We start from the raw sequence: 26505 nt of genomic DNA on the forward strand, positions 1-26505 counted from the left end.
TACTGATAGATGGCTACACAACAGATGACATAGAATTCTACTGGCGAGGTGGAGATAAAGCAGTGACCGGGGTGGAGAAGATTGAGCTTCCTCAGTTTTCAATTGTGGAATACAAACTTGTGTCCAGGAATGTTGTCTTTGCCACAGGCAAGTGCTTTTTACATTTTAATGTTCAGCTACCTTATGCATGTACTACCTTATGAGTACCCAGCTTGCTGGGGGGTAAACGGTCATGACTGGGGAAGGCACTGGCAAACCACCCCGTATTGAGTCTGCCATGAAAACGCTAGAGGGCGTCACCCCAAGGGTCAGACATGACTCGGTGCTTGCACAGGGGATACCTTTACCTTTACCTTTACCTTATGCATGATCATGATAACAAAGAGGGGGGAGTAAAAGGTAAAGGACATTGTGATATTAAACTTTTTTACATTGAATGGATCCCACCTAACATTTACATATACACAAGGGATGAAATATTTTCAGTGAGCCCTTCCTCCTTGCAAGAGACCTCCAACTACCACAAAGCTATTCTTGGCATGGCCCCTTCCCTCAAGAGCAGCACTGGGGGGACATTTTGGGCTGCAGCTGGTGTGGGGATGAGAATAGGGAAGTCATGCCTCTGTGGATGGAAATCCATTCATGGAAATTTTAAGCAATATCCAAACCATTATGTATCTGATAATAAATGAAATGGTAACAGTCGTATTCTAATCCTTAAAAAACAAAAAGCTCAAGCTGTGATAACAGTTGTTTGAAAATTGTAAAATTAATATTATTTGTAGTAATCAGCCTCAAAACCTCAACCTTGACTGATACAGTTTTTTTTTGTTTGTTTGTTTTATATAATATGTGTTTCAGTGTAAATGCACTGTAATATTTCATTCAGTGTTCTAAAGATGTCAGAACAACCTCAAATGTGTTTGTTTCCATATGAAGGAAAATCATTCTGCCTTGTTTGCATCTTCAATATTTTCATAATAGAAGACAAACTGTGACTACCTGTTAATTCCCTTTGTTTCTGATAGGTGCCTATCCGAGATTGTCGCTAAGCTTTAAGCTGAAGAGGAATATTGGATATTTTATTCTTCAGACCTACATGCCCTCCATACTGATTACCATTTTATCTTGGGTGTCGTTCTGGATCAATTATGATGCATCTGCAGCAAGAGTTGCCCTTGGTATGGAATAAGGATGAGTGGGATATTTACATGTAACACCAAAATAGGTCCTTATATCTTGTAATACAGAGGTCCCCAGTATGGCACCCTTGATTGCCCTGATGGTCTCTAGCAATTTTGCTGGTGCTGCCAAATGTTTCTAGAATTTGGTGGAGCAGGGTTCTGACTGACCAGCAGGGTTTCTGACTGACCATTAAACTGGTTGTGAAATTTTTTAAAAACTTTATTTGGCAGCAGCTGTCAACACAGCAGAAGGATCTTCACTTAGTGACTAAAGGTAAGCTGTGTATAGTTAATAAAAATATTTTGAACAATATGTTCCTTTTTAAAGGCTTAGACAAAGCTTCAGCCTGAACATTTTTAGAGTTACTGTTAAGAGTTATGTATGACCTCACTCCCTGACTCCTTTGGCAGCCATTTTGTGGTTATACCCAACACCCTGTGTAAGAATTCCATGCTTTATTAGACCTGTGACAATGTGTTCATTAGATTCCAATTTATATTCCTGGAATAAACAATTCACAAACTTCACTGTGTGCAGATATTGCAGGTACAAAATGGAGTGTGGTTTGTGAGCAGGGAAGGAAAGTGTAACCTTTGCAGAAAAATAGCAAAGGATCAAAATGAAGTTTGCTGTCTTCCTTTGCATTGCTTGAGATGATGATGGCACACAGTTGCTAACTTCCATCTGATTCAAGCATTTCTGGCTAAGGGGAAGCTGCTTGTTGTTAGATGAACCAATACATTTTATTTATTTATTTATTTTAAAATTTATATACCGCCACTCCTCGACAGGTCTCGCAGCGGTTCACATGATAAAACATTACAATACAATAAAACCCCATAATTTACCTAATTAAACAATAAAACAACAGTGAACACATCTTCTATATTCAATTCTAACCCACCTTGTTCAGTCAGAGGCCACAGCTTCTTCCAATGAGAGTGGGAGCTGGTCTGATAGACCTTGGGGATCCAAGTTGGAATGCCAAGACTTGGCCCTGGCCTCAACCATATGCCTGGCAGAAGAGCTTCGTCTTGCAGGCCTTGTGGAAAGCTGGTAATTCTGGCAGGGCCCTCAGCTCTTTCCACCAGATTGGGGCCAGGATCAAAAAGGCCCTGGCCTGGGTAGAGGCCAGACGAATGTCCTGAGTGCCCAGGACAACCAGTAAATTCATATAGTAAATTATATACAATTCTACTGGAAACTCTCTCTAATACTATTCACATAGAACCTATTCCTTTCTTATTCCAAATCACCTTGGTCGTAACAGGAAAGCATTACAAAAATGGCAGATAAAACATTAGTATGCATTTTACTGAGTCTTGCTAAATATTTTTGCCCGTACGCCAGTTTCATTGACTCCTGAAATAACTTTTAGAACACTCTGTGATGGCAAATAATGATATCTGAAACACGCTTTCTTTTCTCACCCTCTTTCCCCACTAGGTATTACCACTGTGCTTACCATGACAACTATCAACACTCATCTAAGAGAGACTTTGCCTAAGATTCCTTATGTCAAAGCCATTGACATGTATCTTATGGGCTGCTTTGTATTTGTCTTCTTGGCCTTACTTGAATATGCCTTTGTCAACTACATCTTCTTTGGAAAAGGCCCACAAAGACAGAAGAAGCTTGCTGAAAAGACAGCCAAAGCGAACAATGATCGTTCTAAGTTTGAAAGCAATCGGGTAGGATTCTTCACTTTATCATTGTCTGTATTGTCTATGGCTGTGTAATTCAATGCACTGCTCAGGACAAATTAGACAGTACTGGATCTCCAAGTCTGCCATGGAGATGCAGCATCATTTTGGAGTCTTTATTTTTTAATGTAAAGGACCCATTCCTGCTGGGGATCATGATACAGGGAGATGATAAGTCCTCATAGCATTTTTTTATAGTAAAAAAGATATAGGATCAAAAAAGGCATCATTCCCCCAAGGCAGACTGGGAGACAGTACTGTTTCATGTGATCCTCATTTTCTTAGGATTGCTGCATTGTAAAGAAAACTACAGCCACATCATTTTCACATATGTTTCAAATATTTCATACGTTGTGAATACATTCTTAGTAATATAAAATAACCCAGGGACACATATGATTGTAAATACCAAAACTCCCAGTATGACAACTTCTACAAAACCTTATACTGGAAAGCTACAAAGTATTTGTTATCTGAAAAGCTCTTTATCTTCGGTTTAAAATTATTGACATCACAGGTAGAATACATTTTCAGTCCTGGGAAGAGAAGGCAGGAACTGGTTTCATATCATCTCTTTTCTGGCATGCCACAGCACACTGGTGAGGGGGTATAATCCCATCTATGTACCAATGCCACTGCTGGCAGCCCATTTGCTGGTCCAGAATATGATGGAATGTCCCAGTACCATCATGTTGACTGGGGTCCTCAGTATCCCTCAACCTGAAAAATAAAATCAAGCTGCTTATGTCATAAAAGCTTTTTCTATCTCCCAGTTCTTCAAATAGATAGGTGAAGCATCCCCAAGCTGGCTGCCATAGAGGCCACACATATGAGGAAACAATGAGTGCCATATTCAGCTGCCAGTAAGCATGCTGATGCCAAAACATCTCTGGTCACCATCCAAAACTGGAATCGAGTAAGCAGGGCACCTCGGACATGTTGGGAAAGATAAGCCCAGGCCCTTATCACCAGACAGTGCTCATGCTGAGACCAGCTGGATGTCAGCCTTGCCATGCTGATCATTCTTGGATTTACATACCCACAATATGACCTCACCCACAGCCAGCTTCAAAACCTCAGTTTTGCAGAGCTGTCCAGGAAACACCCAAACCCAATGCTGCCAGCAACTCACTGATCCCAAGTGCTGCATAAAATGCTGTTAAAGTAGCAAAAAAGCTGTTTCATATATATCCGTAACTATCTCTATATCCCACCAACACATCTCTGAAGGGATGCCATGCATTTTTGGTGCCTGGCTGTTCCTGCAGCCAACCTTCTAGCATTTGTCTGAGTCTCAAATCTCCAGAATTGTCCATAAAACCTACTTCTGTAGCTGAAAAACTAATGCTGATAGATAGCTTTTAATCATTCTGAATATCAAATCCTTATCTTACAACTGAATCATTAACCTTTGAATGTAATCCACAGGCAAAGGCCAAATCTGCTTTAAATCTTCCTAGATGTAAAAAAGTTGGAATTCATAACATTGCCTTCCATAGGCCTTTCTTCGGTCTGTCGCCAATGAGGTAATTATTGGCCAGCCCATTTTGGCTTCTAAAATGCCAAAGCTTGGCTGGCATCAGTGTCAGGCTCCAGTCTATGTCTGGTGCCAGTTCTTGAAAATGTTGCTCCTGGAAATGAGACAGCACATCAACAACACTGTTATCAAGGCTGGATACATGATTTTCCTTGAACAAAATATTATGCTCTAAACATTTCCCAGTGAATAACCTAACCCAGTGGTCCCCAACCTTTTTATCACCAGGGACCACTCAACGCCGGGGGCCACTCACCGGGGACCACTCAACGCCTTTTACTGAGGCCCGGTGGGGGGGGTAGTTTACTCCTCTACTCTCAACCACTGCCCTAACACTCTCTGATCGCTATGGTAATGTTTAAACATCCGTTCAAAATAAGATAGACACGCCACAACATGGAAATTTTAACTCATGACAATGACAAATCAATGGGAACCCTGAGTTTGTTTCTCTGCAACGAGATAGTCCCATCTGGGAGTGATGGGAGACAATGACACCCGAAGTGTGTTGTAAAGGGCTGGGGGGGGGTGAAGTAAAGGGCCGGGGGGGGGGAGAAGGCGTTCTTCGGGGCCCATATCCAGTTAGTCGAAGTGGCCCACAGGTTGGGTCTGTGGCCCACAGGTTGGGGATCGCTAACCTAACCAACTACATGGCCATGGAGGACTGACTGTTCTCAGGATGACTGTCCACTTTCAAAACCCATCTGCCTGGTAATCACACCTGGACAAAACTAGAATATCCCTGAATTATTTCCCCTAAGTACATACAGCCACAACAAAGGGAAACAACTCCAAAAATGTTAGGTCCCTCAAGACCCTCTTGTTCCCATCATTGTTGCCACCACTGAGCACACAAGAGGCCCCTAAAATAAATCCCAAAACTTAAATTCCCTGCACTTTTATTTGTTTAACATGGTTTCCAGGGCAATATGTCAGTCAGTCTGAACTTATGTGGTAAAATTGCTGTCAAATTGCATCTGATTTATAGAAACCCCATACATATTTCAAGGGTAGAGACAACCAGAGGTGGTTTGCTATTGCTTGCCTCTGCATAGTCACCCTGGACTTCCTTGGTGGTTTCCCATTAGGGTTGCCAACTTCAGGTTAAAAAATATCTGGATATTTTGGGGTTTGGGGTGGGAGGTATTTCAATGGAATATAATGCCATAGATCCCACCTTCCAAAGGTGCCATTCCCCCCCCCCAGATAAACTGATCTTTATCGCCTGGAAATCAGTTGTAATAGTGGGATATTGCCAGCAATCTCTTGGAAATTAGCAGTTGTTTGGATCTTTGGCCTTGCTGCTTGGCTCTTCATCCCTTGTAGCTAATAAAATCATGCCACAAAGTGATAATTTGCCCTTTGAGACACCCTCCAAGGTGTTCCTATAAGAATTGTGGTTGCTGTGTTCTGTACCAGTTGTAGCTTCCAGATCAGGGATGAGGGTAGAGCGAGTTGCAGACTCCAGCCTAGAGATGCATATATGTATTTTATATATACATACCCTCTTGCCGAGAACATTAGGAGGTTTGGATTTGGGTGCCATCAATATGCTGAAGACAATCATCTCTTCCTCCTGTGGCTGCTCTCAGCACTATTTCTGGGTCTGGATGCTGTGGTCCAGTGGTTAAGAGGGAGCTAGCTGAAGTTGAATCCATCCAAGACAGAGGTCATTTGGCTGGGTAAGAATGAAATGTTTACTGGAGGGTAATTCCTAAGACTTAATAGTGTCCAGTTGATGGTGGTAGCCTCTTGGGGTGTGGTTGTGCTATCATTGGAATAAAAAAAATAATAAAACAGAAGAAAAGATCACAAATAGGAGACTTTGACAAAAGCATAATTGCTAAGCCCATAGTCAATGAAAACGGCAAAGCCAGGAAAGTCTACGGTTTAAATTCACTCATGGCAAGGAGAGGAGGAGTGCAAATATATCCATTTAAAAGCCTGGGAGAATAAAAAAGATGCTACCAAGTACTGGAAAATCAACAACCTTGAGATAGGCAAGCAGGACAAAGCATTCCAAAACTGGAAAAGCACAGCTGAAAAGATCCTGCTTTAAGGTTTGTCTTGCCACACCTCCAAAAGAAAGGAGAGGCTGAGCAGGGTCAAAGATGATCTAAGCCAAGCAGAAATACATGGTGGGGAAGGCTTCTTTAGATGTCTGTGTTTGAAGCCACTCATAGAATTTTGGTTATGAAAATGAAATACAAAACTTTCCAGTACAGTTGTCATTTGACCCCAGTAATGTTTTAGCTTCCTTTGTTATACTGGTTTATTTATGCTGAGGAGAAAAAAAGAATCCATATTTAGCTTAATAATAATAGTCATTGGAAAGCTAAAGTTAATTTCTGTTAATCAAATGTTGACTTCTTAAGGCTTAAAGCAAAGAATGGGAAATAAAGTTTCCAGTGGAATCTGTTTTTAAATCATTAACAAATGCAAAATTAATGAAAGTGATCACACTGGGATATTGAGGAGACAAGACTAGGGGTATGGATTCAGTATATCCAAGCAACACTCCTACAATAGCTGAAAATACCTTATTGGTATTTTCCAGCTGTTCTTTCAACTAGATATACATTGGGGCTGAATTCCAGTTATCTGAAATGGCCACCCCTGAAAACCCCTGAAAATATTCAAGATTTTTTGGGATAGCTGTATAGTCTAATTTAAAAGGCATTTAAAAAGACGGTAGTGTTTTTCAATGCCTCCTGTGTGAACTCACCGCATCCTGCTGATTTGGCAGGCTTTGTTGGGCTGTCCAGTAAAAACCAGGCTGTCCAGTAAAAACCAGGCTCAAGCTGAGAATTCTCCTGTAGGACTGGTTCCTTGGAGGCTCTGTTGGGCATTCCATAGAATCATAGAATCATAGAGTTGGAAGGGACCTCCTGGGTCATCTAGTCCAACCTCCTGCACTGTGCAGGACACTCACAACTCTATCGCTCATCCACTGTAATCTGCTACCCCCTTGAACCTTCACAGAATCAGCCACTCCTTCAAATGGCTATCTAGCCTCTGTTTCAAAATTTCTAAAGATGGAGAACCCACCACCTCCTGAGGAATCCTGTTTCACTGAGAAACCACTCTGTCAGGTACTTCTTTCGGATGTTTAGGCAGTTAAAATCAGAGTGCCAAGAAGAGCTCCAGCTGAGAATTCTCCCTGTAGGACTGGCTCCTCGGTGGGCTCTGTTGGGCAGTCTTGTTAAATCCTGGCTGCCTGGAAGAGCTCCAGCTGAGAATTCTTCCTGTAGGACTGGCTCCTCGGTGTGCTCTGTTGGGCATTCCGGTTAAATCCAGGCTGCCAAGAAGAGCTCCAGCTGAGAATTCTCCCTGTAGGACTGGCTCCTCGGTGGGCTCTGTTAGGCAGTCCGGTTAAATCCAGGCTGCCAGGAAGAGCTCCAGCTGAGAATTCTCCCTGTAGGACTGGCTCCTCGGTGGGCTCTGTTGGGCATTCTGGTTAAAACCAGGCTGCCAAGAAGAGCTCCAGCTGAGAATTCTCCCTGTAGGACTGGCTCCTCGGTGGGCTCTGTTGGGCAGTCCGGTTAAATCCAGGCTGCCAAGAAGAGCTCCATCTGAGAGTTCAAATAACTACTGATGTCCGTGTTCACCTCTGAATCCATGAATTGAATGGGGCCCTTTCCTCAAGCATGCATTTGACTACCAAGAATAAGTCTTGTGTGTTTCAGTTACTTGATACATTTCCAGTGTTTAACTCACAATGGTGTTTATTCTCCATGGGAGCAATGATGGCAAAAGCAGCTGAAAGTATACAAGGCTACTGTTACTCTAGATTTGGGGTATTGCTCATTTGAAATATGTGTGAGGTACACAAGTCCTATGTTGTTTATGGCTGAAACAAAAATTAGTGTTGTGCTGTGTTACCATACTGAGAATTTTAATAACTGAAGCAATATTTGGTTATATGCTGTTTATAAATAAATCATTAGGCATTTATGTATGTTTTATATGTAACTGGATAGATTGATCATATAAGGACTGGCAGTTTTCATAATGAGAAAAATTGGGGGGATGCTTATTTGCAAGGGTTATATAAGTTGCCTTGATGAATATAAAGTGAGATAAAATGGATTTTCCTCATCAGTTTTAACTATTATACTTCAACTGTAAATGATTCCCCTACCTAACACATGTTTAAAATCCAATTAGTAGTATCCCAAAAATTTAAACAAGAAATCATTAGGCTACTGATCATCTTTCAATATAAGACTATCCAGATTCCATTCCCTGTTCCCTTGAACTATAATGCAGCAGCTAATGACCATATGAGAAAATCTAGTCAGAACGGCCAAGGCAGAACTTTAAATTTTCAGCCCCCAACTTGTGGAAAGACATTATTATCGTGGAATAGATCATAGATCATATAGATCATAGAAATTATACAATCCCTATGCCCCCCCCACAAGTTTAGTTCATCAAAATGTGTGTTGCTAATATGAAAGAAGTGGACTAAATACAAAATGTCCTGCAAATATTGTGGGCTGATCCTGTGAATGGCATTCTGCCATTCAAAGCTGCCTAACTTGTTTTGAGAGCACAGCAGACATGTATCACCTTCACTGCTGTGCTGCCTAAAAGATCAACACGATACACAAATTATATATCAAAAACAATTTATATCTGGACATTTATTGGAATAAATTGACTACTTGAAAAATAGTGTACTGAAGACTTTTGGTGTTGAAAATGTCTCAGAAGCAATACTGGCGCATGCTGGGGAACTTCACTGCCCCAGCTCCCGTGCAGGAGCACTAATTGGGGGTGGATGAGGCACATCGGGACAAATTATCCCCCATGTGGGTACAGGAAGAGGTGGGGCAACCTGCCACGACTAAAACTTCAGACTGCATCCAGGCATAAAATCTCCAGTGCGTAAACGGTCCATGTGTCTGTCAGCTGTTATGAACTGGACTGTTCTTTTTTTCTCTGGCCTGTGGCCAAATTCACAGTATTGTTAGACCCTCGCTCCCAGTGAGAGAGAGCTTTTGACCCATGTGCTGAATGGGGGGGGGGAGATTGTTTTTTTCTGATCGCCATTTGCTGAATGTTTTAAGGGGTATTTTAAGGGTTTTATTGTGTTTTTATTGCCTTATTTGAACCGCCATGAGACAATTGAGAGCGGCGGTATACAAATCTAAGAATAAATAAATAAAATAAAAATAAATACAGTGTTGTAGGTATTAGCATATTTCTGATTAATAAAGTGAAGGATATCTTTTAAATGTTAGTTTAATAATCTTTCTTCCTGGAGCAATTGCTGCATGGAAACATTCTTATTGAGGAACAAATATGCATGTAGATGAGTGTAATGCTTTGTTACATGCATTAAAATCTTAGTCTAATTGGCAGTGAAGAGCTCTAGATTACACACATTGCCTTATGAAATGATAATTCGTGAATGTGCATGATTCAGTGCTTTCATAGATGCTGAGGCTGCACTTCATTAATACTCATTTTATTCACTTATTTTATTTCTGATATTATTATTTAGAAATAATTAAAATGCATGTATAAGCTTGACTTTTCTGTGTCTCTCAAAATAATCCTATGGACCAAACCTCATTGTAAATTAAATTTCATTTCATTTCTTAAAAGCAATTGAAAATGTATTGCATCTCACTTAAAAGTGTATTGTCCCACACAGAAATTAAAATGTTATATACCCACTGTTGATTATGCACATGGTAGAAGGGATATTATCAATTTCAGGAGTAGGCTGATACTATCAGATACACACACAGATATGTCTCTGTATCATAGTCTTCAACTAAATGCTTTTCATTCCCTTTTCCATTTTTAGTGGAAACAATAATTATCTGTTGAAAAAATGTAGTGTCTGTGGTTCTGTCAGAAATATGTCAGTTGTTTATTTTTGCCATACTGTCAAAAAAGCAAATAGTCAAATGATCACAGTACAGAATATATTTAATGTAGAAAAATAAGATCCAGCTTCTGAAGAAATATAGAAAAAAGGAGCCAGCTTAATGTAGTGCTTAAGAGTGACGGCATCCAATCTGATGTGCCAGGTTTGATTCCCTGCTCCTCCACATGCAGCCATCTGGGTGACTTTTGGGTTAGTCACAGACCTATTAGAGCTGTTCACACAGAGCAGTCCTGTCAGAGCTCTCTCAGCCCCACCTGCCTCACAGGGTGTCTGCTGTGGGGAGAGGAAGGAAAGGCGATTGTAAGCTGCTTTGTCACTCCTTCAGGTAGTGAAAAGTAGGGTATAAAACCAACTCCTCTTTTTCTAAAAATACAGTGGCTTTTTATTTGCTATCCATCATTCCTAAAATTATTGTCCTTGATTACCAGACAATATGAATAATAAGGAAGCAAAATTATATTAAACAAAAGGAACAAAGTGTGACATCTGCATCCTCAAATATTTCCCAGAAGTGATTGGACAGGAATCTACTAGGGATGTTAAGAGAGGCTTCACTTTTAGAGTTGTTTGGACAGTTCAGCCATGTCTCAGCATAAATTGTAGTCTAGACAAGTTAAGTAAAACAGTTGTTCGATTATCTTACTGTGCTGTTTTGTGAAACCTGTCTTAAATAGGGTTGCCAGATTATAGAGATCAGTTCTTCTAGAAGAAATGGCAGCTTCGGAAGGTGGACTCTGTGGTATTATAACCCCACAAACTTCTTCAGGCACTATCCCTGAATCTCCAGAAAATATCCCAAGCTTGAATAGGGAGCCCTAATAAAGATTTTGCACACAAACTAGTTTGCTGCCATATTTTGACATAGTCTATTACTTAAGATTAAAATGTAGGAAAACAGGGGAGGGTGAGTCAATGACAGATGTTGGTTGCTATATGCCACTTTTCTCTGCCAGAAGGAGTCTCAAAGCAGCTTACAATTGCCTTCCCTTTCCTCTCCCCACAACAGACACCTTCTGAGGTAGGTGAGGTTGAGGTAGCCAAAAGTCATCTGAAATTGGCATCAGTTAACATTTAGCTCTGAATTGCATTAGCTTTTTAGGTGGCCGTGGATACAGAGTTCTGAACATGTCGGCACAGGACTTTACAAAATATCAGGAAACTGATTAGAAATCCCACCTGCCACAAGCCAAAAATGATCCCGTTGATCACCTAATTTGTAAGCATAGTCCTGAAAATTCCTGAAACTAGCAAGGCACATATTTTTGAAGAAGTATATTACATGAGTACCATGTCAGAAACTTGTTGCTTCAAGCCTCTCAGAAATACTGCATTAGCATGAAAAACAGAAGTCCAACTGGGGCAACACTTTTCTAATGGAAAATAGAGGGCCATTCCGCACGACTTCAATGTAGCAGAAGGCTTGCAAATTGTAAACACTACTAATTTGCAGTTCTGCAAGACATTGCACACAATCTGCCACACTCCTGAAACAGTCCCGCAAAAAGCGATTTGTTGTAGCACTTAAAGGGAAATGGGGAAAAGTGGATTCACCCTCCGAAAAGTGCTAAACTCTTGCAAACAATCTGCAACGCTAGCGAAAAAGACATGTGCGTTCCCATTGTTGGAGTTCCAGCAAAGTCCCTCCCCCTGGCTCTCTCCTCTGAACTTCCGGTGAAGCAATCGCCATTTTTCTTTTTCTCGGAGCGAGCAGAAAGCAACGAACTGGCGAGCCTTCATTCACCCAGTGAGGCTTCTCCGGCTACAGTCCCTCCACAGAAGTGCTTTAAAGCTCCCCTAAGTCCCCAAGCACAACACAGCCCTGTTTGCAAGTTCCCTTTATTTTTGGCCAAAAATCGCGCCCATGCACGGGGGCGGGATTTTTCTTTTCACTCGGAGGGGCGTGGCAACAATGAATCGCCAACTCACACACCAGCTGCCAGCTAGCTGGGTCTCTCAGTTGCAACAAATTAACGCAGATTCGTTGCAATGTGTTTTTTTTAACTTTTCTTAAAGGGAAAGGGGCTTTCCCAGAGCATGGTAACAACCGCCCATTGGCTGTTTGTTTGACTGACGGCCAGGGGCGGAACAAAGCACAGGAAAAATCGCTTCCTGTCTAGCGATTTTTGCAAGACCGGAAACCTGTGGGAAATGAATAAAACACTACTGGATTCCACTAAAAAAGCAGGTATGCGTAACGCCGAGATTGCACTTTTAAAAATAGTGTTTCCGCTTTGTGGGACCAATTGGCAACATTGATCCTTGTGCGGAAACACCCAGAATGTTGCATCTCCAGTGGGTCCTGTTCCTTGTACATTAAGTCCTTCAGTTTTGTCTATATTTTGGACTTGGCATTCACTTCATGCAGGAGCCTCCTACATCTAATTAACAAGACCTGACTTATCTTTGGAAAATAATTGTTTTAGAGTAGAGGTTTTCATGACAAAGTAGATACAGATTCACAGTCACTCCCATTTGCTATAACTCAGAGCTTCCATTTAAGTTTAGTGCAGTGGAAGCAATTCTGGATGACCAAAAGATGTTTTGTGCATTAAAAAGTGAAATATTAAATATAATACTCAACAAATTATTAATTGCATTCTTGACATTTTTTGGAGAGCAATGTCAAAATCCTTAGCAAAAGGTTTGCTTTTAAAAGTATCTCTTAAAATTAATAGCATATTAGGTAGAGATTTAAATGGCCCTGAAATTACTTGGGGACATGAATTACATACCAATAAAGCAGGCCATCTAGCAAGTTCTAATTATGAAACGTGTGTAGAGACTGACTTTAAAGCTGTGCTGCACACAGGAAAAGCTGCCCTTTTCAGTATCTGCTTAACTAATATTTTAAGAATAGTTGCATTATGACTGATTATGCATGGCAGTGACTGTGCCAGGCTGCCTACTCCACCGCTTCTTGTTTCCCCACAGGGGACAGAATCCCCCCTTCCTGCAAAATAACAAGAAAAAAACTATTCAATCCCACAGTGCCACAAAGCGATGCAGAGCCAAGTGGAACATAGAATCATAGAATCAAAGAGTTGGAAGGGACCATACAGGCCATCTAGTCCAACCCCCTGCTCAACGCAGGATCAGCCCTAAGCATCCTAAAGCATCCAAGAAAAGTGTGCATCCAACCTTGCTTGAAGACTGCCAGTGAGGGGGAGCTCACCACCTCCTTAGGCAGCCTATTCCACTGCTGAACTACTCTGACTGTGAAAAATTTTTTCCTGATATCTAGCCTATATCTATAACTTGAAGTTTAAACCCATTACTGCGTGTCCTCTCCTCTGCAGCCAACAGAAACAGCTTCCTGCCCTCCTCCAAGTGACAACCTTTCAAATACTTAAAGAGGGCCATCATGTCCCCTCTCAACCTCCTTTTCTCCAGACTGAACATTCCCAAGTCCCTCAACCTATCTTCATAGGGCTTGGTCCCTTGGCCCCAGATCATCTTCATTGCTCTCCTCTGTACCCGTTCAATTTTATCTACGTCCTTCTTGAAGTGAGGCCTCCAGAACTGCACACAGTACTCCAGGTGTGGTCTGACCAGTGCTGTATACAATGGGACTATGACATCTTGTGATTTTGATGTGATGCCCCTGTTGATACAGCCCAAAATGGCATTCACCTTTTTTACCACTGCATCACACTGCCTGCTCATGTTTAGTTTACAATCCACAAGTACCCCAAGGTCTCGTTCACACACAGTGCTACCTAGAAGTGTATCCCCCATCCAGTAGGCATGCTTTTCATTTTTCTGGCCCAGATGCAGAACTTTACACTTATCTTTATTAAATTGCATCTTGTTCTCATTTGCCCATTTTTCCATTGTGTTCAGATCTTGTTGAACTCTGTCTCTATCTTCCGGAGTATTTGCCAGTCCTCCCAATTTGGTGTCATCTGCAAACTTTATGAGTAGTCCCTCCACCCCCTCATCTAGATCATTAATAAATATGTTAAAAAGTACCAGGCCGAGCACCGAGCCCTGAGGTACCCCGCTACTCACCTCTCTCCAGTCTGATGAAACACCATTGACAACAACTCTTTGAGTGCGGTTCTCTAACCAATTCCCTATCCACTTAACTATCTGAAAATCCAGATTGCAGTCCTTCAACTTATTCATCAGAACATCATGGGGAACCGTGTCAAAAGCTTTCATCCAAGTAAATGACATCAACTGAATTTCCCCGATCCAGCAAACCTGTTACTTGGTCAAAAAAGGAAACCAGGTTGGTCTGACAGGACCTGTTGGAGACAAATCCATGCTTACTTCTTTGGATCACCAAATTGTCCTCCAGATGTTTGCAGATCGCTCCCTTTAATATCTGCTCCATTATCTTCCCCACAACAGAGTTCAGACTCACTGGTCTGTAGTTTCCCGGGTCATCCTTCCTCCCTTTTTTGAAGATCGGAATAACGTTTGCTCTCTTCCAGTCCTCTGGGACATCTCCAGTCCTTAAAGAGGTCTCGAAGATGATAGACAAGGGCTGTGCAAGTTCTCTGGAAATTTCTTTGAGCACTCTCGGGTGCATTTCATCTGGACCAGGGGATTTGAACTCATCCAGTGCAGCTAAATGCCTCTCGACAACCTCTCTATCCATGTTAACCTGCCACCGAGACACTATCCTTTGGCTACAGCCATCTCTAGATGTGCCTAAACACTTTGACCTGTGGGGAAAAAACAGATGTAAAATAGGCACTAAGCCTTTCTGCTTTCTCTGCATCTTCCGTTATAGTTTGTCCATCCTCACCCAACAGTGGGCCTATTGCCTCCTTTACTTTACGTTTGCTCCTCACATAACTGAAAAATCTTTTCTTGTTACAATGGGCTTCCCTGGCCAATCTTAGCTCACTCTCAGCTTTGGCCTTTCTGATGATTGATCTACAGTGCCTAATAACCTGTAGGTACTCTTCTTTAGCGCTCTGTCCTTCCCTCCATTTCCTGAACATCTCCCTTTTCTTTCTTAGTTCCTCTTGAAGTTCTCTGTTCATCCAAACAGGCTTCTTAGAGCTCCTGCAGCGTTTTCGTCTTTCTGGGATAATCATTAATTGCGCATGCAATAGCTCTTGTTCGAGTAGCGCCCACCCTTCACATGCTCCCTTCCTTTCGGGCATTCTCATCCATGGTATGACATTCATCATGTCTCTGAGTTTATTAAAGTTTGCCCTACGAAAATCCAATATCCGTGTCTGGCTACAAGCTTCCTTGGCTCCCCATCTCAAAAGGAATTCTATGAGGACATGGTCACTTCCCCCTAGGGTCCCCACCTCCTTTGCAGAGTTTGTTTGATGACAAGGTCCTGCCGCTTGGATATTTTCTCAAGCTGCTCACAAAGTGCAGCATCCACATCTTCTCGTTGGTCAGGCGGTCGGTAGCAGACACCAACCGCCACACTGTTTGTTTTCCCCTCGCTTATTTTCACCCAGATGCTTTCCACTGTAGATATGCTCTCCTTCACTAGAATTTCCTGACTGGTAAGCCCTTTCCTCACATACAGTGCCACTCCTCCACCTCTTCGATCTATTCTGTTTTTTCTGAACAGTTCATATCCATCCACCATTACATTCCAATCATGAGAATCATTCCACCAAGTTTCTGTGATGTTTCCACCAAGTTTCTGTGACATTTTCTGTCCCCTTCTGGCCACCATAACACAGGAAGGAGCCACGCCTGGAAAGCCCGGCTCTTCCTGTGTACACAGGCCTGGCCCGGCCTGGCTGCCAATGGTAGCTGCTGCAAAAATAGGAATGCTGAAAAACCAGCATTCCCTTGCTGTGGGCCATTGGATACCCTAAAGCAGGCCAAGGCTGGGAGGCAGCCAGGCTGGTGCCGACATCAGGCATAAGTGGGGATTAGCCCCTCTGCCATGCAAGCGCTGGCCCTGCCTTTCCTCCCTGTGCATAATTGGTCTACTCTGGTTCCCCCCCTCTCAATGGACATTGTCCCAATGCATTAAAATTAACAGTAGTTTTGTTACTGTGAAGTAAAGTGGGCAACTATTCTACATTTGTGCATTTAGCTAACATTCCCTTAGCATACTTGCTCTCTAGAACAACACAACATCTATTACTACTAAACAGAAAACTCCAGCAAAGGTGAGATTTTTTTTTTAAAGTAATGATCAACATTATAGCAAGAAATATGCAATTTCCCCGTCCTTATATGGGAGTTAGCACTCCCATGATTACACAATCCTTGTTTTCAACTATATTGTGCATACATTTATGTTAGGTCGCCCAGGTATTGTATAATGAAATACACAGAGCAAGAGCAAATTGCATGTAGTTAAAAGGAAATGTGGATGGGAGGCAAGTCTTGTCTCTCTCCCCCTCTGTGATGGGTTTTACCCCTTACTGCAAGAATTTTTGAATGAACTTGAGTCTCAAGGAAGATAGACTGTAAATTAAGCAAGTAAGTAAATATAATGCATACCACAAAAATGGAGTGCATAATGCATACCACAAAATGGAAGGCATTCCCCATTAGGGAATCTGCAGTGTACAAAGACATCTCTAGTCCAATTTTTGTGAAACAAAAAAAATTATGTAAATACATTTTATTCAAATACACCTCAGTAAGCAAGGCATGTTCAGTCTTCAGCTTCAGAAAGTATTTTTTTTTAAAACCCTGGTGGTGTCTGGCTGGTGTGGGCCCAGGACACTTGAAGAAAAGGCAAAACGTTCTGAGGAAAGACAGGCAACTGGGAAATATGGATCTTTCTTTACCTCACTAGTCCAGACCTGGTGGGTTGAATAGTCCTTGACAGAGTACTCTGTGGCTGACACATTTCAGCTGAAAGGGGTATGTTGTATGTGCTGTTGACACTGGAGGTCTTCCACTATTACAGTTGATCCGCAGATGACCCAGATCATGCCCCCTGAGAAAATGGCTGCTTTGAAGGGTGGACTCTGTGGTATTATACCCTGCTGAGGTCCCTCCCCAGGTGCCAACCCCCCCCCTCAAATTTCCAGGTATTTTCCAATCCAGAGCTGGCAACCCCACATGTGTGCAGTTTTATTTTCATCGCTTCATCATCTAAAGCATGTTTAAGGAAAAGTAAGTGGAAGAAGTGATGATGCTTTCATGTAATCAAAATCAAAAGACTTGTGTGTCTTCAGAGGAATCAGAGTTGTCTTGCTTTCGTTTTTGTCTTCTAAGATTAGTACCTACAGGTACTACAGGTATTACAGTTCCTTGCAGACTGCATTCAACTGAATATGAGAACCTCTGGAGTTGTGGAGAAGACTGCTGATGTTGGCAAGGCAACAGAATATCCTTCGAGGGGTTCAGGGAATCAAGTCTTAAAAAGTTTAAGAAACTGTAGTGCTAATTATGAACTTCATTAATACTGCACTTCAGAGTGTTTAACGTTCACTATCTCAAAACAATATATTGAGTGGGCCCAGCATTAGATTAGATTCAGTTTTCCTTGTGTAAGACTGGGATGCATCATTGTCCATATCTACAGGAATACAGGTAACAAGCTGATTAGTTGAAGTGGGATAGATGTTCATTGTGCTTACGGTAGAATTCAACTTACACTGTTGAACTTTAAGTATCCTGAAGTTGGTTTTCATGAGGAATAATTGTATGCTAAACCTGTAGATAAATCCCACTTTCTGATTATGAACCAGCAAAAGTATTTTGATTTTTTAGACATATATATGAATTTCTCTCATTGAGGATTTGTTTCTAATTAGGTGGATAGGCATGGGAACATTTTGCTAACATCTCTTGAAATTCACAATGAAGTTGCAAGCAATGAGGTCACCACAAGTGTCACTGATCCTCAGAATTCGACAATATCCTTTGACAACTCAGGTATCCAGTACAGAAAACAGAGCTTACATAGAGAAAGTCTGGGAAGGCGCACATTCGACAGAACTGGCACCCATGCTAAGAAGGGTCATTTACGAAGGAGATCGTCACAGCTAAAGATAAAAATACCTGACCTAACAGATGTGAATGCAATAGACCGATGGTCAAGGATGGTGTTTCCTTTCACATTTTCTCTTTTCAACTTAATCTACTGGCTATATTATGTCAACTAAACTGACTTTACTTTTTAAAAAGAGACTTCAAAACGTGAAATACTATTCTGCCTGTTATTTTATAAGTGTACATATGAACTTTTACACTATAATATATATATAAAAACTCTGTTTAAGTGTGTACATATATTGTGAAAGAATATGTATGATACCCATTGTGCATACACATATACACTATATGTATATAAATAAATAAAAAATATATATATACACACATAGACACACATTTTCCCCCCAAACTGCAGCTCTATAGGAAGCTAATGGATAATTTAAAGTAGAATGCACATTTAATAAAAATGGAGTGACTGGTGTCCTGGAAACATTAGGCCTCGAGAAAATCAAGTGCTGTGTAAAAACATTTTATTTTCAGATCTCTGTGATTCTCTATTAAGTTGAAATTTTGTGATCATTGACAATAACTGTCATTTACACTACTTTTTAACTGGTAAAGTTTCACTGGTGTTTTTTATAAAATTATATTTAATGTCATCAACTTTAAAATCATTGCACCTCATTAATTTTATTTGCTAATGTTTTTGGTTTGTTTAATATATCATAATATGGAAAGTTTTCTATCATAAATGAACTTTCAGGGATAACTTGTTTTCTCTTATGCAGTCAGGTAAATATTGATCATTTAGTGCTCTCTGGATTTTGAGAACATCCACCATAAAAACTTTTTCACCAATGAAAAGAACATCTTTTTTGTGAGCATTTCATGACAATGTAATATTTTCATTTGGGCTTTTCCCACTTGATGCACTGTTTGGGTGGGTAATACCCCACAGACTAATGCTGCAGTAATACTGTTTGAAATTCAACTTCCATGGAAGTTTTAAGCATCTTTTCTTATACAGAGTTATCAAATTCACTTTTACATGTGACTCTCATAAACTGGGAGAGTAAATATTGGAAAATCTTGGCATATTCATTTCCTTTTGTACTGGTGTGATTGCTGCTTTTCTTCCCCATCTTCTGCGGAATAGGGCTGGGATCCTACTAATTAGGGTAAATGCTAGAAAGGAGTGGGCAGTCAGGCCAAGATCAGTTCTGGGGAAGAGGATATAAATCTGACTGAACTTCTCTTTACCAAGGAGCTCTATAGATTACCAAGATGTTGATCAAGAGAGGATGTGATGGTTTGATGTTTGTCACATTCCAATGATATCCTAGATGACACTTTGAGTTAGTTGTCTGAACAGAGGGCAGTCTAGCTGTATTCTTTTCAAGAAAAAACATGCATTCACATTACCAAACATTAATGTATGATATATTTGCATAATATGCATATATATAGATGAGTATTTTATCCAAATTTTCTTTCTCGTGCTTGCTACTGTGACCGCATGCTATATCATGCTTTTGTTTCTATGATGTTGCAGCTTTTTCTTCTCTAGAATTAAGCCAATAGAGCATTTCTTATGTATAAACTAAATAAGAACACTTTCATATCTATTTTGTACATATGTTATATACATTAAAATCGCTAATATAACAGATATGCCACACTCACAAACCATGAATAATAGAGGATAATGTCTTGTTTCAGCATTAAATGCACTCAGTCATTTTCCTTATGCAAAATGTTGCCACTTTTGTTTTCCTTCTGATTTACATCTTCATCATTTCTAAACCTTCAGACTAGCAGATTTTGGTAGTTAGAATGCACATATTTCCAGCCCGTAACAGTTTATAGTGTTTAACTGCTTTATACCACTCTAAAAATGTTTAAAATATTGTTTGTATCCACAAATAGAAGTTAAAAGACAAAGAAGCTAAAAGTTAGAACTTGAAGAACTGATCTGGAACTGATACCATGAACCCAGGGATTCTTTAATAACCTTATCCATTCATTTCATGCCAGTGATGCCAATGGGAGTAAAGGTAGTTAGGATACACCTGATGTTTTTTTTTTTTGTATCATTAATAACACAGAGAAGGAAAAGCAAGTTCAAGTGTACACTTTGCACACCACTGTCATGTAAAATTAGTATAAAATACATAATGACAAGCAGAAGTGCCATGAGGATTTTCAAAGAAGGGAAATTCATTCTCCTCATGGGTCCCATTTGCATACTTTCATTTGCCCCCATCCCATTTCAATATCCCAAAATTATACTGGTCAGATTATTAAATTGGATTAGGATTGAAAGGTCCTCATATCTTCTCTCCTTCCCCTCCCCTTTTCTCCCTCCCCTTCCCTTCTCTTCTTCTAGAGTCTCCATGTCTTCTTGCTCCTCCCATTTTCTACTCATGGCCTCCTTATTGCCTGATAGGGCCGTGTAATAGGAGAGTACTGGCAGGGCAACATAATGTTGGGTTCATTGGGGCTGGTACAGAGAACTTCCTTTTAAAGAGGCATTTAAACCCCCTATCCCACCACCACGTTTTCAGATTTCTTTGGGTTTGTGAAAGATCTCTCCTGCCCCTTGATGTTATGCAGGTTTTTGCATCTGCATATTGGTGCCAAGTTGAGAAGCAGATATATGATAAAAAGCACTAAGTGAAATCCTACACTTATTTATCACCCCACTGGGCAAAGTTTAAAGCCTTCTTCCAGCCTAAGGAGCATTTCTCCAGCTTAAGTTGCTGCTTAGTTAGGGGAAGGCTCCTTGGAGAATAGTTTATTTATATTTATTTATAGTTGGGTTTATATACCGCCGTTCGCCAAAAGGTCTCACGGCAGTACACAATAAAATATAAAATCAAAGTAAAATCCCATAAAATCCCATAAATACCCCATTATTACAATAAAAAGATGGCATTCTATTCTACAACTTTCCCCGCTTGTTCAGAGAGAAGTTGGACATTAATTCTGTAAGAGGGAGAGGAAAGAAAGACTGGCCAATGGATTAGGGATCTTGGATGGAACCCGGCCTCTGCCCTGGCCTCAACCATATGCCTGGCGGAAGAGCTCTGTCTTACAGGCCCTGCGGAAAGATAGTAGTTCCGACGGGGCCTTTAGCTCCTCCAGTAGCTCATTCCACCAGGCTGGAGCCAGGACCGAAAAGGCCCTGGCCCTGGTCGAGGCCAGGCGAACGTCCCGGGGGCCTGGGACAGTCAGTAGATTCATACCCACAGAGCGGAGAGCCCTGGGCGGGGGCATAAGCAACCAAATGGTCCCGCAGGTAAGTAGGACCCAAGCCGCGTATGGCCTTAAAGGTTAATACCAACACCTTAAACTTGACCCGGAAACAGACTGGTAACCAATGAAGATGACAGAGTACCGGCTGAATATGGGCCCTCCAAGGTGTCCTAGTGAGGACCCTAGCTGCCGCATTCTGTACCAGCTGTAACTTCTGGATCAGAGTCAAGGGTAGGCCTGCGTAGAGCGAGTTACAGTAGTCTAGTCTGGAAGTGACTGTTGCATGGATCACAGTAGCTAGGTGTTCCGAGGACAGGTAGGGTGCTAGTAGCCGGGCCTGGCGAAAATGAATAAAAAGCCGTCTGGGCTACTTTCGTGACTTGAGCCTCCATAGACAGGGAGGCATAAAAAATTACTCCCAAGTTCCTGACCACTAGTGTAGATGTTAATTGTACACCATTTAGGCATGGGAGGCGCACTTCCTGATTCTGCCCTCTTCTGCCCAGCTACAGGACCTCCGTCTTGGAGGGGTTGAGTTTCAAGCAACTCTGCCTGAGCCATCCAGCCACTGCTTCCAAACAACTGGCGAATGTATTGGGGGGGGGGAGTCCAGCCATCCATCCATTAGGAAATAGATCTGGGTGTCATCCGCATATTGGTGGCACCCTAGCCCATAACCCCGAACCAATTGGGCTAGAGGGCGCATGTTGATGTTGAACAATATGGGGGAGAATACCACCCACTGCAGAACCCCACAGGGGAGCTCGCAGGGATCCAATAGTTCACCTCCCACTGCAACCTTCTGCATCCAGTTCCGGAGAAAGGAGGCCAGCCATTGCAGCACATTTCCCTAATTCCGGTCCCGGCGAGGCGGTGAACCAATAGCTCATGGTCGACCACATCAAATGCGGCCGACAGATCTAATAACATAAGAATGGTGGACCCACCTCAATCCAGCTGGTGTTGGATATCATCCGTCAGAGCGACCAGCACGGTCTCCACCCCATGGCCAGGATGGAAACCAGACTGGTATGGGTCGAGGGCCAAAGTTTCCTCCAAGAAAACTAGGACCTGGTCTGCTGCGGCCTGCTCTGCTACCTTCCCTAGAAACGCAAGATGCGAGACAGGGTGCCCCGCCTGTCCAGCGATGTTTTTTTCAGCAGAGGGCGAACCACGGCTTCCTTAAGCCCCCCGGGGAACTCTCCATATGTCAAAGAGAGGTTGATAATCTCCCTCAAGGAGCCTCCTATCCGTTGGTCACCCTGTTTAAGCAACCAAGACGGACAGGGATCCAAGGGGCACGTAGTAGCCCTCCCTGATCCTAGTAACTTGTCCACTTTGGTTAAAGAGAGCCACCTAAAGCCATCAAACACTAACCCCCTTGGCGGCCACGGAGCTTCCAGTTCACTAACTGTATCAATAGTGGCAGGTAGGTCGCGGCGGAGTGACAGAACCTTATCCGCAAAATAGCTTGAAAATGCCATACAGCTTAGATCCAATTCCCTTAATTTTAGGCGCCCTTCTTCGGGGGCGGTAAGTGACCTAATCACTCTAAACAGTTGTGCCGAGTTGTGCCGGGCGAGAGCTTGCGGACGCGATTTCCGTGGCATAGAAGTCTCGTTTCACTGCCTTCACCGCATTCTCATACGCCTTCATAAGCATGCGATGAGTTGTCCTTGTCACTTCGTCACGAGTCTTCCTCCACACTCGCTCAAGCCGTCTCACTTCCTTCTTCCTCTCCTGGAGCTCCGGGGAAAACCACGGAGCCTGTTTGAGGCGAAGGCGGAGAGGGCGCCTAGGAGCAATCTTGTTGATAGCGGCCATCAGGCGGGACTGCCAGTCCTCCACCAAGGCTGACAACGAGTTGCCGGAAGGCATCAGGTCTTGCAGGGCATTCAGGAATCTCTGGGATTCCATAAGTATCCGCGGGCGGACCAAAATATGTCCGGCACCCAAACGGGGAGAGGGTGGCATCTTAAGTCGAACCTTCAGGGCATGGTGGTGTGACCATGGAACGATGTTATTCACCACCAGATCTACTGCTACTCTTGCGCCAAAGATCAAATTGAGGGTGTGACCGGCCTGATGAGTGGGACCAGCAACAAATTGCGAGAACCCTAGTGTCTCCATGGCAGACACCAGGTCCAGGCCATGTCCTGAAGAATGGTTAGGTCCACTCCACTGTGGCTTAGAGGAAACTGGTTGGTAAGTTTGCGTTTCATTTTCATTCAGGTTGAAAATCACCTTTTCCATCAACTTGCATCATGAATCAACCTTGAAAAAACAGGTATTTAAAATAACTCACCTACTGATTTTTTAAAAAAAGGTTTCGTCCAATGGATGAGTTTTGATGAGAAATCTAAACTCTGTGAGAATTGTGCCACCTCACTTTCTTAATATCTGCTTCTAAAAACAATCCAGGTATACCAACAATATGTTGCACATTGCCAGTGTCCATGACTTGTTAAGAAACCAAGGAAATGCCAAAATGGTTTTCTGTTTAATTTTTGATTTGTGCCTTACAAAAACTGCCACTGAACAATGTTCCTTTTCTATGAAGCATTAGAATTCTTCTTTGAGCACCTAGTATGTATTTCTCCCTTTAGTAAGTGGATGTTTGTACATGGCATGAAAGGGAAGGAACTGTGATTTTTTTCCCCCTGTACTGTCTGTCATCAAAGATAAAATTTTGTAGGGTATTTTAACCAATTTCTCATAAAGAGATCAAAGAACCTTGCAAGCATTCTCAGAGGAACACGAGCAGTCTTTATCTCAGCCTGCAACACTGATCGAGATGGTGTGATCCATAAAGTTGCACTAATCATCTGTATCATCCTAGCCAATCCTAATTATGCTGTGCAGAAATATATCCCATACTTAAGTTCATGTCTGTTTGCCTACTATTAAACCTTAGTCACATTGAAACTGGTAGGATCAAGCAAGTTTATATACAAATACAACCACTGGGTGGATGAATAGTTACAACTGGAAAATGCTTGTTGAAGACACACAACATCATCAGTTATAAAGCATCGTGTACATCTGTGAAACGGTAACGACTGGGGAAGGCACTGGCAAACCACCCCGTATTGAGTCTGCCATGAAAACGCTAGAGGGCGTCACCCCAAGGGTCAGACATGACTCGGTGCTTGCACAGGGGATACCTTTACCTTTACATCTGTGAAATCTCATACAGGAAAACATTTAAATAATGCAGAAATAATAATAAAGGTTTTTGATAAGACAGGGGAAATGTCTTGGAGGGGAATTACCCAACTCTACCTACATGCCGCCAACATAAGTAAATGATGAGCATGTGTGTTTTGGGGGATAGACTTCAGTGGGATGATAAAGCTCTGTACCATTGCTACAGATATAAAGTTAAGAGCTGATATAGTTGGGAAAATCAAGCTGACCAATATTGGACAGAATCCATCCCCTAGCAAGGGGTCACCTTCAAGTGTGTGAAGGGATGAGGAAAGGGTTTGACTGAACTGGCTTTCTTTCCTCCTATCCCTAGCCATCCCATGGCTACTTCAGACATTACTTGTAACCGGCAGGCTGTGCCTACTTCTCATATAGCTTATCTCAGGGGTAGTCAAACTGTGGCCCTCCAGATGTCCATGGACTACAATTCCCAGGAGCCCCTGCCAGCGAATGCTGGCAGGGGCTCCTGGGAATTGTAGTCCATGGACATCTGGAGGGCCGCAGTTTGACTACCCCTGGCTCATCTGATACCTTGGTTTTTGGTTTTGCCCTTAATGATAATCAACTGTTTAATAAGAGTAGCCTTTGAAGAGAGACTATTAATTAAATCCAAGTCCAATCCATAAAAGTAATAAACAATTAGAATCAGAAACATTCTTTTCAGCATGAGAGGCAAAGACAAGCAATCTATGTTGTCTGCCTCCCAAATTCATCAACTATTTGTCTGTTTTTGTATTTTTAGCCCACCCTTCCCTAGAGGCTCAGTGCATTCAGTTCAGTGCATTCCTTAGATTTGTTCACTTGATACCAAGCATGAATGTTTAGATGATGACCTAGCCATAGTTGTATTAATTGATTTACTAACCTATTGTTTTATAGATAGGGACTGTGACAGTAGATTTCTGTCTTATAAAACACTGTCTATGCAATTTTTATTCATGAGAACAGCATTCATACAGCACGATGAAGCTACTACAATTATGGGATTCCCCATGGAAAATGGAGAAGTTAAAGGTTGAAGGGGGAATATCCCCATAACATTGTGCTCACTCCATGAATGACTTGTGGGCATGCCTAGGCTTGAAACAAGCTGGGAAGAAGAAAAAACAAGAAACAAGCTGATTTTCTTCAGTATGAGGAATCTTTGAAGTGACCTTTTTTGCAACTGAAAGGAGGGGGGAGACCCTAAGTTCTATTTTCAAAATGCATGAGACAGCTCATTTTCAGCCCCTTGGAGCCCTTTAAAGGAATTTGCCCCTCCCCTTTCCCTGCCAAGCCACACTGTTGACTTTCAGTGCAGATCAACAGGGAAAGGGACTGGGTAGGGGAAGGGGTTTGAGTCTGTAGAGGAGCCTGGCATAATCACTACCATGTCTGTGCTTTTGCCCAGGTACACTAGGGAAAGAGGTGGGGGGAGGGGGAGGTGGTGGCGGCAGCAGCTAGCAGTGTGGGGACACAAAAGTGTTGCTGCCATTCTTTCATCGTCTGATACATTCCAGTGCTGCTTGTTTTCACTGCTGTGGAGGTGAAAGCACATTTTCCTGTCCATGACTGTTTAGGCACTGGAGGTTTCATGCCAGGCTGCAGACCGGAGTTTTAGTTGTGGCAGGTTGCCCCACCTCTTCCTGCACCCAAATGGGGGAGCATTTGGCCTGGTGTACCTCATCCGCCCCCGATTTGTGCTCCTGCATGAGAGATGGGGCAGTGAAGTTCCCAGTGCATAAACGGTTCATGTGTGGAAACAGCCCAAGCTGTGATTCAGTTGCACTCAGCTGCAAACATTGTTTGTTGCTCTGCTCATGCCCTCCTCTCACTCCTGCACCTCCTTGTGC

At 42.2% G+C, this 26505-nt stretch overlaps 1 protein-coding gene across 1 annotated transcript in view; it reads left to right on the forward strand.

The window, feature by feature from the left end:
• Window positions 1-24391, forward strand: part of GABRB3 (gamma-aminobutyric acid type A receptor subunit beta3) — a 121035-nt gene extending 96644 nt beyond the window's left edge. Inside the window, exons 6-9 of the mRNA XM_077343432.1 lie at window positions 10-147; window positions 1029-1181; window positions 2632-2876; window positions 18031-24391. Coding sequence (XP_077199547.1) covers window positions 10-147; window positions 1029-1181; window positions 2632-2876; window positions 18031-18381 — 887 coding nt within the window. The 3' untranslated portion in view covers window positions 18382-24391. The remainder of the gene's footprint in view (window positions 1-9; window positions 148-1028; window positions 1182-2631; window positions 2877-18030) is intronic.
• The last annotated feature ends 2114 nt before the right edge of the window (window positions 24392-26505 follow it).

The sequence above is a fragment of the Paroedura picta genome, chromosome 6 (assembly GCF_049243985.1).
Source record: "Paroedura picta isolate Pp20150507F chromosome 6, Ppicta_v3.0, whole genome shotgun sequence".
In the NCBI taxonomy this organism is placed as follows: Eukaryota; Metazoa; Chordata; class Lepidosauria; order Squamata; family Gekkonidae; genus Paroedura; species Paroedura picta.